The sequence below is a fragment of the Oreochromis aureus genome, linkage group 8, assembly GCF_013358895.1.
Source record: "Oreochromis aureus strain Israel breed Guangdong linkage group 8, ZZ_aureus, whole genome shotgun sequence".
Classification (NCBI taxonomy): Eukaryota; Metazoa; Chordata; class Actinopteri; order Cichliformes; family Cichlidae; genus Oreochromis; species Oreochromis aureus.
In genome coordinates, this window is record NC_052949.1 from 26,358,212 (window position 1) to 26,370,501 (window position 12,290).

The 12,290-nt window shown below is 42.4% G+C and overlaps 1 protein-coding gene across 1 annotated transcript; it reads left to right on the forward strand.

Annotated features, from left to right (window-relative positions):
• Positions 1 to 440: 440 nt before the first annotated feature.
• Positions 441 to 12,290, forward strand: bsk146 (brain specific kinase 146). Its single transcript, XM_031753311.2, has 7 exons — positions 441 to 646; positions 7,552 to 7,802; positions 8,582 to 8,784; positions 9,213 to 9,404; positions 9,485 to 9,869; positions 9,978 to 10,041; positions 10,093 to 12,290. The coding sequence occupies exons 2-7, from the start codon at positions 7,631 to 7,633 to the stop codon at positions 10,256 to 10,258; spliced, it is 1,182 nt and encodes a 393-aa protein (XP_031609171.1). The 5' UTR covers positions 441 to 646; positions 7,552 to 7,630; the 3' UTR covers positions 10,259 to 12,290.

Below are 12,290 nucleotides of genomic sequence, written 5' to 3' on the forward strand. Positions count from 1 at the left end.
CATATTTGTACTAACCAACGCTGCCTCAAATGACATCGCCTAAAGACATTTTATAAAAACATACACAGCGGAGTCTGTTTACGTAAACGTTTACGAGTCAGAATCAGAATGCTTTATTAATCCCAGAGAAAATTATGTAAAAACAAATATGATAATAATATAACAATGTTTTTTTCTAGCTATTATTAAAAATAACCAATATCTAGTTCAAGCTATCTGTTGGTAACATATTTATTTATTCATTTGACTGTATTTGGAAGAAATTGGATTTCCCATCACCCCTGAATGTACCATAGTCTGTATGGAGACAGCGAGCAGCGGCGGCTCCCAGCGGAGCAGCGCTGCGATTGGCCGGGCCAGCGAGGAGGGGGAGGGCTTTGTCTCTCCTCCCCTGCCTCTCCTCTCCTCCCATCCTAGAGGACAGAGCGATGCGGAGACAATAGGACGCAGAGCCGGAGGAGGCTGCAGGATGCTCGACACCACATCCACCGACGCTGCTCGGAGGCTTCTCGCTGGACACCGATATCAGACGTTTCTCTGGGCTCACCTGGTCTTAGTATGTGCTCACATCTCCCGTGTGTTTACCAGTAGCAGCCTGGGCCGACAGGGCGGACTTTACAGTCTCCATATGGGAACGAACTGAAAGGTGAGTAGCGAATTAAACCCGGGCTGACCGTTTATCCTCACCTGCACCCTGACCAACCAGGCTCCGTTACTGTGTATGCCGCTATGATGTGTGCATGCAGTGCATCTTTAGGCCAATGCCATACAGCAGCGTTCACAATGAAAACAAAACTGTGATTTCTTCTCTATCTTGTGTGTATGTACATTTTCTGATGTCATTGATCTCTAGCAAGCAGCAACATCATTGATCGTAAGAATTTTAGGTTGTTTACAGTATCGGATTGTGTAGTGGAATTTGTATTATTGATCACAACACAACATCTAAAAGCCCTCCCTCACCCCCACTATGCATCCCGTGTTTTTGCAGGAGGAGGAAGGGGTGGAGGAGGGGGGTTGGCAGTCAGGTATCTGCAGGAGCTAATGCATGTGTGTTCCTTTCCTCTATCTTCAAAGCTCTGTTACACTAAAGTGACAGCGATTGTCCCTCCAGTGAGTGCTGTCTGAGCACACACACTGCAGGTGATGCTGCAGCCCTGCTGAAAGCTGAAGCCTTTAGTGATTGGAGGATGATACAAGACCAGAATGTTTACATTCTGACTGGTCTACCTGCTGTCTATGTTTGCTGGTTTATATTGGGCAATTTTGGAGACTTGCGTAGAAAAATGAAGGGTTGCACCCTATAGCCAATCTATACAAGCCAATCTAAGCTATTATTTTGGATAAATCATGTAATCAATACCTTCTCGTCCACAGTGCCTATATATTGCGTTGATGAGATGCCAGCTGAACTTAAACTAGGGACTGGGTGGAGAGCAGAGTGAGCAGATACCTTTAAGTAGACTGAATAACCCGGATGAGGAGGTGATGGGAAGGAATTTAAATAATGATTCTAAAGAACAGGGACTAGGTTGACTGGCTTGAAGATTGCGGGTAGGAAGATTGATGGATAAGACTGGTGAATTTGAATTAGTTGAAGATGGAAAATAACCAGTATTAACATAAGGATTTTGAGAGGATATATCTTCCTTATTCAATTTTGATTAAAAAATTCAAATACCAAGTTAAATTTTGTTTGCTAAATATGAAGACGAAGCCCTGAACATAGCCTAGTTAGCATAGTATAAATACTAATTAAGATTTTTAAGTCTCTGCTAGTTGTTGCTGCCGTCTGTTTTACACACCAATGATATTGGCGAGGTTTTTCAGTCAAATTCATCACATCTGCTCTTTTAAGAGTTTTCAGTGATCTCCTGTTTATTGTTGATGCTAGTTAATGCTGTACGTATATTACTGGATCTTACCACTCCGTTTGATACCGTGGACCACAACATCTTGAACACTCATTGTGTTGTTATTTGTGGGATGGCTTTGAACTGGTTTAAGTCTTATTTGAGTTGTAGGTGGTTTTCCATTAGCATTGGCAGTTATTGTTCTAAAACTACACCACTGGTTAAGTGGTGTACCTCAAGGTTCCATTCTTGGTCCACTTCAGTTGTACGCACACATGTTACCTTTTGGGTTTATATTTTAAAAAAACCCCATCATGTTCCTTACCACTTTTTTGCAGATGAAACCCAGATTTACCTTCCTCTTAAATCCATCTCCAACTCCTCTGCTGAGTTTAGAATGTGGCTTTCATAAACAGCGCTCAACCCTGTGATAGTAAAACTGAAATTTTAGTGATTCCTCTGGCGAATAAGCAGCCAGTTACATTTTCCACTATCCCTTTAGATCTTGAGACTTAGGAATCATTTCTTAAACCTCAGGTTTAAAGTCTGGGTGCTACCTTTGATTCATCTGCTTAATTAGACAGATCACAGCAGTTGTTATAGACAGCTTTCTTCAATTAAGATTTTAAATATAGTTAAAAACTTCTTTCTTTTCATGACCTAGATAAAGTAATCAATGCTTTCATTGCATCTAGTTTGGATTACTGCAAGTCGTTATATGTTGGATTGAGCAAAACACTTAAAACATGTCTGCAGCTGCTACACTCCTGAAAGATACACGGAAGCGTGATCATATTTCGCCCATTCTTAAATTATTACACTGGTTTCCTGGGAAGTACAGATTCATTTTAAAATATTGTTGCCTGCGTGTAAGTGCTTACATGGGCTCGCCTACGTTAACTCTCAAATCCTTTGTCCTATGCCTCTCACTTAGGTCTGTCGATCAGCGCCTTCTAGTAATTCAGAATTCCCGATTGGCTCATACAGGCGACTCTGCTTTCTTGTCCCCCAAACGCCAAAATAACCAGCAACATATATTTTTTAAATTTCTCCAAGTGCATCTCTTTTACTTTTAGTATTTACATTTTTATTATTTACTCTTGTTTTTGATCTCTTTTAAAAATGATGATTAATATTTGATCATTTTATTGTAGATTTTTTTTTATTAGTAAAATTTGCTTGATTTTGATTTCAGGCCTTTAAAACATTCTAAATAGCGTTTTATGTAAAAATCTGTGAAATTAAAACTAAGGCGTAAATATCTACTGCTGAGGAGCTGTAATATAAGTAGGTAGTAGAGATTTTGGCAACTACATTCTGTTTTTGTTCACTTTCCACACACACACACACACACACACACACACACACACACACACACAGACTTGTGTTTTGCTACTCAACAGTCCCTGTGTGCTGGCCTCCCTCTGCTCCCTGCCAGTGCACATTCACACACAGTCACAGTCACTTTGATTATGTGCGTATGCAGCAGTCAGCCACTTCTTCTGATCATGCAGTTTTTCTTTTATAAATAGAAGACAAATCAAATGTGTCCAGAACATTTAAAGGCTAAATATTTTTGTTGCTGCAGTTTCTCATGTGGAAGGCAGGAATGCGTTTCTTCGCAGCACATCTATCAGAAGAATAGAAACAGTCACTGAAATGCAAAAAAAAATTAACTGTTATTGTTGGAGGGCAGCACGGCTGCATCAGTGGGGGTGGACGTGGCTGTGATCATTGCCTTGGCTCGTCGAATGTGCTCCGGCCATCGGCTCGGCCCGCTGGTTGCATAAGCAGTCTGGGATTTAGTCAGCTGCGGCCCCTGGTCGCTGCTCTGTTTCCACAGAGTGTTAAACCTGGTGGCACAGAGGGTCAGTGTTGAGCGAGTGGGGTGGGGAGGGCTGGGGGGATGTGGTCAGCTGAAAGGAACATGCTGTATTTTGTGTCTGTTCCCAGAACGTTGAATTTTGCAGGCTGTTGGAGAGAACAGCCTGCAGGAAAGGAGGACTAACACAAGCATTAATCTGTCAATGGAATTTTTAGGTTTAGTATAAAACTGTCCCAAACTAGAGACCAGAAAATCTGAATTTACCATGACACAGGTTAGCATCTTCACATTGTATAAAAAGAACCAGAAATATTCCTTTCACAATAATACACTGGACTTAGCGTGTGTTTCTTATTTGTGCTTGATGAATAATTTAATATTAAAAAATTATCGCAAATTGTTGACGATTAATTCGCTTTGAAATTAATGGATCAATGATATGCTTTGGGAAAAATGAACAATGTGTGTAATAATGTGTAGTGGAGCTAATGTTGAAGATGATTACAACAAATAATTACTATGTGAAAGGCTTATTTCAACATTAGATAACCTTTGTATAAACTTACACTATGTGGTACACAGCTGCCCCTAACTTAATCAACTGTATATGTATTTATACTCCTAAACACCAAAAAGTACAATAACAGTGGTGTGAGACAGAGGCTGCCGTCCTCCTTCACCTCATCCTGAAAAGTTTCCCAGCATTATTTGAACATGAGCTGCAGGGAAAATACCAAAATTTAACCCTTTTGATCATCTCATTTTACCCATCCAGCTGCTCTGCAGTTGTTCCTACCAGCGATGCAAAGCACTTGCGAAACGCAGCTGCTTTTGCATCGAGTTGTTTCTATTGTTAAAGGTGAGCCTATGTGATGCACTCACGCAGACATGCACGCAGTGGGACTGCAGACTTCCCCTCCACACGGAGAGCCGACATTTATCCTGGCCTGATGACTCACTGAGCTACATGAGTCTCACTGCTTCTATATAAATACAGATGCAGTTTTATTTGTGGTAAACGAAAGTACACACACACAGCAGCAGGCCAACAAACACACACAGGTCTATAGAAGCTGGAAAAGGAAAAAAAAAGACCTGAAAACAGAGTGTGTTAGATAAAGGCAGAGTGTGATGAATGCTGGGATTGTCTGGTCTACACACACACACACACACACACACACACACACACACACACACACATCTTCATGTGAATATTAAATATATAAAGATGCAGAATCTTCTAAACTTTGAGACTGTAGCTTGACCTACATCACAGACTTTCTTTGGATATACTAGCTGGAAAAACTTAAGCTCTAGATCTGCTAATAAGAGCTGTGGGAACAGTTTGCAGATCACTGCTGCAACTAACCACACAAGCTGCTGTACCTTGGCAAAATGTTCCTTTTACTTTAACTTTATGAAACCAGTTTCTCAAAGCTGAAATTCGCTCCATGCTCTCTCCTGGTTGTGTACACCTAATGAAATCAGGCTGGAAGTTTGGCTCCATTAAACGAATTGGTCGAGCACAGTGGAGGTGTGTTAATCCAGTTATGCTTAAAATGATTAGGGACTTAATCTAGTCAAGATCATCAGACCTAAGGCAGAAATCAATTCAGTATTAATATTGCTTTCCAGGGAGTCCTGGGTAAAAAGGTACGAAATAAGTTAAATCACATTAGTCAGTGGTTAAAAGTCTGCAGACTGTGCTGGACAACTGAACCAGTTCAATGGCATTAGTAGATGCGGGTTCAGGAGATGATTACTGGGCCTTTTTTTCAGCCTGGGTCATGTGTGGTATCTTCAGAGCCACTGTAATTCCCATTTTTCTGAAGATACACTTGGTGCCAAATAGTGTGCACATGCTTCCTCCTTTTTTGCAACATGTTTACTGCGTCCACAACTTTAGTTTTTTATCCATTTTCTTCCATTTACCCAATTCACAATTGTAGTTGGACTTGAGCCTTTCACAGGTGTCATAGGGTGAGAGGTGGGATTGCCAGTCTATCATAGGGCTAACACAGTTTAGATTCACCCATTAACTAACCATGCATGTCTGTGGGGTGAAACCAAAAAGCTCCAGAAAAGTCCAAGCTGCCCCGTGGAGTCGAACCCCGGAACTTCTTGCTGTGACGCAATGGTACAAACCACTGCAGCACCTCGGTTTGCATGTTTAAATCTAGTTTGGTTTTATTCAAACAGTGGCACTTTATATTATAAAGGATAGAACTACAACAGTGTGAGAAATAGAATCCCTTTCCATCTTTCTAGTAGCTGTTAGCATCTTTAGGCCTCATTAGCGCTTGCTAACTGGTGCTAATTAGCTCTAAGCATTGCAGAGTGTCAATATTTGTGGCTTATCTGGGTTCCTCATCTACAGAGAGATAACACTGTTAGCAACACTTAAATCACTATATCACTATTTACTCATAACTGTAATTCTTGTTGTAAAATAATTAATTAATTAGTTGAAAATCAGTTTAAACTGTTTATTCAGCACTATTATTTAGCACTATTATTTAGCACTTTTTAAAAAATGCACCAAATGCACTAAATGGAAAAAAAATTAGAAAAGTTCAAATTTACTGCCCCAGTTTTCACTCAAAACAGCTAGCTTGGTTGAATTTGCAGCTTTAAGTAGATATTTTTGACTGAATATACATTATATGTTTATGAATGTTATCATGATATCATACCAGAGCCAAACGCACACTCACAGAAAAAGAACGAGGCACAATCCTGCAGTGCTACAGTAAGCACTTCTGATCCCCGGCAGAAACAAATGGTCTTCTCTGTTTACAACTCCCTCCTGTGCATGTGTGTTTTTATCACATGCACCCAAGAGCTTTTATTTAGAGGAGCGAGAGAGATACAGTACATCCTCTCTGTACTGCCATTTATCACCCAAACTGACTCATCTCTCCTCACCTGCTGGTGTCAGCCTCTCTTCCTGTCCGCTTCACACGCAAAAAAGATTACACTCCCACTGAGAACACAGAGGCCTGTGGAGGGGCGACAGGGTACTTAAAGTAGCACATTGCTGCGTGTGTGTGTGTTTGATCACATAGTTGGCAACTTAACGTTGTGATGCATGCAACTGAATGTTACTTTCTGCATCTAAAACCAGACTGTGCAATGAAATGTTATCCATCTGTGGATGTGTGCGGAGAATATGAGATATGTGAAGTACATAGAATGGCAGGGGAGTGTGTTGATGATGAGGAGGCTGCTGTAAATATGAAGCCAATCCAAGTGTCTGCTCATATAGAGTGGCTGCTTTCCAGCACCTCGGGTTGTGTAACGAGTGTGTGTGTGTGTGTGTGTGTGTGTGTGAGTGTGCGCGCTCCTATAGTTCCTCCACATTTGCCTGGATCAGTGAGGGTCAGTGCTTGGCAGGTCCAGCCGCTCAGGAAGAGAAAAAAAGGAAGCAATCACTAAGAATAATCACACTGCAGCAGGAATTGGATTTGCTAGAAAGGACTGTTATTGGCTGCTTGTGTGTGAGTGTGTGTGTGTGTGTGAGTGTGTGTGTGTGACTCAGCTCACAGCTCAGCTCTGGTATCCCCCTTGGCGAGTAGCATTTAGAATTACTTAAGCCTTCACTGCAGATAATTAGCATTTTCAGCGGCTATCACACTGCAGATCAGAGCAGCACGCTGTGAGCTTCGGCGTTGACAGCACGCTGTGCAATGCCGACCTTGGAATGCAACACAAACATCGCATATCACATGCTCCTGTTTTGGTCCCACAAGAGGACGAGAGTGTGTTCTTCTCTTCGTGTGCCCGTCCTTTCACAGACAACTTGTTGTACTTGAAATGAAGAGTAGAAGGATGAAGCAATTTTCAGAATGTTTCTCCTCTCTTCTCTCTGTACAGTGACACCAGCTGTTAGCTGCTATTGCTGCTCCTGTCCTACCCGAGTCCGTTTTTTTTGCACCCTGAAGCAGTCCGCACCATGACCTCCTCTCCGCTGGTTTCTCGAGCCAACATGGACATCCTGGATGAGCTGCAGCTGATTGCTGCCCAAAATTTGGAGAGACTAGAGGTCAACAAGTACTACGAGGTGATCAGAGAACTGGGCAAGGGAACCTATGGCAAGGTGGATCTGGTGATTCACAAGATCAGAGGTAAGGGACCACCACAGAGTACATGGCGCTGACTTCTTCAGTGGTTGTGCTGTCACCTTTTTGTTTTGGTCTCTGCACCTTAAGTGTAATTTTGCTTTTGTCTCCTAATGAGATGTCACTTTGTTTAGACAGAAGTGTTAATATTTAGATTAGAGGATGGAGTGCTAAATTGCAAGCTTGGTTAAATAACTGCATTCATAAATGTACAGACAGAAACCTCCTTAGTGAAAAGTTACCGACTAATAATTAAGATAGCAGAAAACTCAAGCGCTGTCTTCTTGGATAGGCTGCACCTCACAGCCGGTTATTTTCTACAATGGTCAATTAAAAATGCTCCATCAGTAACCAACACCACGAACATAAACGACAACACCCTGGCTGCATCTCCCTGAGCCTAATTCTGCTGGAGGTTTCTTCATTTTAAAAGGGGGGTTTTCTTTTCCGCTGTCACCAATTGCTTGCTTGAAGGGGGTCATCTGATTTTGGGGGTGTCTGTCTTTACCTTACAATATAAAGTGTCTTGAGGCCCCTGTTGCTATGATTTAGTGACATAAATAACACTGAATTGAATTCAAAGAGTTTCAGTTCAGCCACTCCAATCAGCAGAGGGGTTTAACTTTAAGCCTCAACAAAATCTAAATAAGTGAGTAATTTAAAATATGACCTCAGTAAAGTCATGATACAAAACCCTTTTTTTTGGTGCAGGATTTTAAAAGAATAACAAAAGCAATGAAAAATATCTTCAAAAATCCCTTAAACATCTGTATTTTTCCCAAAAGGTACAAAAATGGCACTGAAGTTCTTGAAGAAGAAGACAACCAAGCTGAAGTCTTTTCTACGGGAGTACAGCATCTCCCTGTACCTGTCTCCGTGCCCCTTCATCATCAACATGTTTGGCATCGCCTTCGAGACCGACGAGTACTACGTGTTTGCACAGGAGTACGCCGTGGCGGGAGACCTCTTCGATATCATTCCTCCACAGGTGCTGATTCACAGATAATGATAGTAATACTGATTCACAGTCAGAAGAAAGTTGGCTTAAAGTTAGGGTTACCTTTTAAAGGAGAAGAGGTTATGGATTATTTTGAACTGTGAATAATGCAAAGCTACTCTACTCATGAAAAATACTGTGGAGCTGGAATTTAGCAAGAACTTTAAAGCCACTAATGTAGACTTTTAAAACTGCCTAATTTAGAACCTCTGCTGGTATCAGAAAAGTCACCAGATTTTACTCAGGCAGTACAAAGTACAAAAAAACCCCACACTCAAATGAGGACTTTTAGACTTGGGACAGAAACTTTTTCTCATTGAGGGTGATTTTAAAAATTCAAAAATCTAACTCGTACTTGTCAGCAGCCACCCTAAAATCCTCTGAATAAAATAGTGCTTTTCCTTTCTTTGGCTCTCAAGGTTGGTCTTCCTGAAACAGTAGCAAAGCGCTGTGTACACCAAGTAGCCATCGCTCTGGACTACCTGCACTGTAAGAAGCTGGTCCATCGGGACATTAAGCCTGAAAACATCCTCATCTTTGACCGAGAGTGCCGCAAGGTCAAGCTGTCTGACTTCGGCATGACTCGCCGGGCTGGCTCACCAGTGAAAAGAGTGAGTAGTGTTTGAGTTTTGTACGTTTTATATTCGGAGGTTTCTTCCAGTGACTGTAACCTGTTGGGTTTCCCCTCCAGGTGAGCGGCACCATCCCCTACACAGCTCCGGAGCTCTGCGATGTGTCCCGCCACGAGGGCTTCTGCGTGGACTACAGCACTGACGTCTGGGCCTTCGGTGTGCTGCTGTTCTGCATGCTGACCGGTAACTTCCCTTGGGAGAAGGCTCTGCCCTCTGACTCTTTCTACCAGGAGTTCATCCGTTGGCAGAGGAGGAGGACGAACACGGTGCCGTCGCAGTGGAGGCGCTTCACCGAGCAGGCCCTTCGCATGTTCCGCCGCCTGCTCTCGGTGGAGCAGGACCGCCGCTGCTCCGTCAAAGAGGTGTTCGGGTACTTCAGCCACTCCTGGATGTTAGACGCGGAGAATGATAACAACAATGGCAACACGGTTGCTGGAGGTGGCGGTGAGAGAGTTAGTGGCGGAGGTGGCGGAGGTGGCGGAGGAGGGGGAGGGGGAGGAGGAGTCCGAGGGGAGGTGGAAGGCACAATCTCGTCATCATCGTCCGGGGAAGAAGACGAGGAGCTTCTCGTGGAGAGGATGAAGCAGCAGACTCTGTCGCCTCGCTCCCCAGTGTCGCCCCTCTCTCCCATGCTGCCAATGGCGGTGAAGAGGGGGAGCGGAGGCAGCGGGGCCAAAGGAGGGATGATGGAACCCGGTGGGGGCCACCATTTCGTGTCCGTCTCCACCAACAGCTCCGTGTCATCCACCAACAGCTATGATCGAATGCCCCGAGAAAACGGCTCACCTGGCGGCCGCATGCTAGTGCCGACACCCATAGAAATCTGCGTCTGAGCATGTCAGGACTCGCCAACACACACTTTTATACCTCTCATCCAACCACGTAGATGTTCATGCATGGGAAAAGAAACAAAGCGATAACAAAGTACTAACATGTCTCCTCTTTTAAATATTGTGGGAAAGGAAGAGTGCAGACACACACGCGCCGGAGGACTTCTGAGGATGTCTTTGTAGAACGCACACGTTCCTCATGATTGGTCGAATGTCCTCCGAAGGAGTCCTGTTTTAACACTTGGAATTCAAGGACACGTTCAAAATGCAAGCGTAGAAAAATGAAGAAAAAAACGCTACATTAGAGATTTACCACTAAATTGATCTGACAAGAAGACCAAAATATATTCCTTAAAGCAATACTTGCAGCAAAAATAAATAAATAAAAAAACATAAAAAGATAAAAACGTCAGACAGGAGTTGGGCAGAACTCCTCATGATCTCTTCAACACTAATGAGAAGTTTTTTTTTAAGAAGCCAAGGGACAAAGGATTCATGTTTTTGACCGAAACAGAGCTCAAGCTAACACCTTACAAGATAAAAAGACTGACTGAGTGGTGGTTTCAGTGTTTTACTTGTAACAAAAATATGAAAGTGCGAATGTGTCCGTGTGCGTCGCCGTGCGTTTGAATCTAAAACAAGTAGTTTAATTTTCCTTTGAGAATTTTATTATTTATTTGAATCTTTAAAAAAAGAAGAAAAAAAAGACTACACAATCTATTTTTTCTATTTTTTTGTAAGGTAGCTCTCTTTGTTTCCCATTCGACTCAGCATTGTGATATGGTGTTGAGGTATAGCTGTGTAACAGGTGTGGTATGCTGCTGTACATACTGAATACTTGCGCATTATGTGAGATGATCTACAGCTTTCCTTCATCTCAGACTAGATGGAGCGAAGGCGTGCGATGTCTCTGTTCTTCACGATAAACATATCTACTTCACAGTTGGAAGACTTTTTTCTACTCACTCCTGAAATTCCGTTTGTATGGTGTTCCTTTGAAGCGTTTTCCAAAAGAGAACAAGAAAAAGATCTGTCTGCTTTGCTCACATTTTCATCCAGACCTTCACCTAAAAATTGTGTTTTCTTTTAAACTTTGTCTGAAAAAGAAAAATGATCTGTTCCAATTAAGTGCAGGGGGGAAAAGCAAACACTCAAGAGTTACTTTTTATAAACCGCATGACGAATAATTCAAACTTCGGATCTGAACCGGCTTTAGGAGGAAAAAAAAACGAAACGTAAAATGTTGTGATGTGATTTTTTTTTTTTGCAGTAGCACAATTTCTTGCATCATGTCCCAGAGTGAATATTGCTGTTATGACCTCTTGAGACATCCTAGGGCTAAAAGAAAAAAAATCTGAATATACTTAGTTTCTATCCAGTGTGATGTATTTGTAATGCTATTAATGTTGTGTGCTCATCTCACCACCTTCAGGAACTAAAAAAAAAAAAACAAGCTAAGCATGAGGACATAGAGCGAGAGATTTGAATTTGAATCAAATGTAGGGATTTAAATGTTTTGTTTTTGGATTTAAAAGAGCAACAAAACCAATCCATTCCTTTTTGACTTCATGAATATCAATTGAAATATTTTTTTTGGGCGGGGGGGCTGGATCATGCGTAGCGTGTGAATGGATGTTCTCTGTGTTGCTTTTCAGACCTAAACTGCATGAAACTGTATGTGCTAAAGCCCTCTTGTGAAAAACTGCTCAGTGTTTATCCTGTCACAGGCTGTAGCACTCTATAGTTGTAGTTAGTATACCGGTGACAAACAACACGTCAGTAGCCTCAGCTCGGATCTGACAGAGGACCAGCTCAGCCCCTCCGCATGATGCGTTGGATCAGCGAGAGAGTAAATGACTGCATCTTGTGACAATCTCTGACCTCATCGGCAGCCTCCTGATTCAGAACAAAGGACGGTCCTGATGCGGACACTGCTCCCCATGTGTCAACTTCAAGCAGCGCTGTGCTGTGCGGAGTAAACCGTGCGAGCCCAAGCACATCCCACACTCGCATGACCGTATGAAGCCACATTACC

Coding starts and splice junctions, on each gene's coding strand:
- bsk146 (XM_031753311.2), top strand. CDS start 7,631: ATGACCTCCTCTCCGCTGGTTTCTCGAGCCAACATGGACATCCTGGAT. Junction 9,405..9,484: donor CTGGCTCACCAGTGAAAAGA/GTGAGTAGTGTT, acceptor TTTCCCCTCCAG/GTGAGCGGCACCATCCCCTA. Junction 9,870..9,977: donor CACGGTTGCTGGAGGTGGCG/GTGAGAGAGTTA, acceptor CGTCCGGGGAAG/AAGACGAGGAGCTTCTCGTG.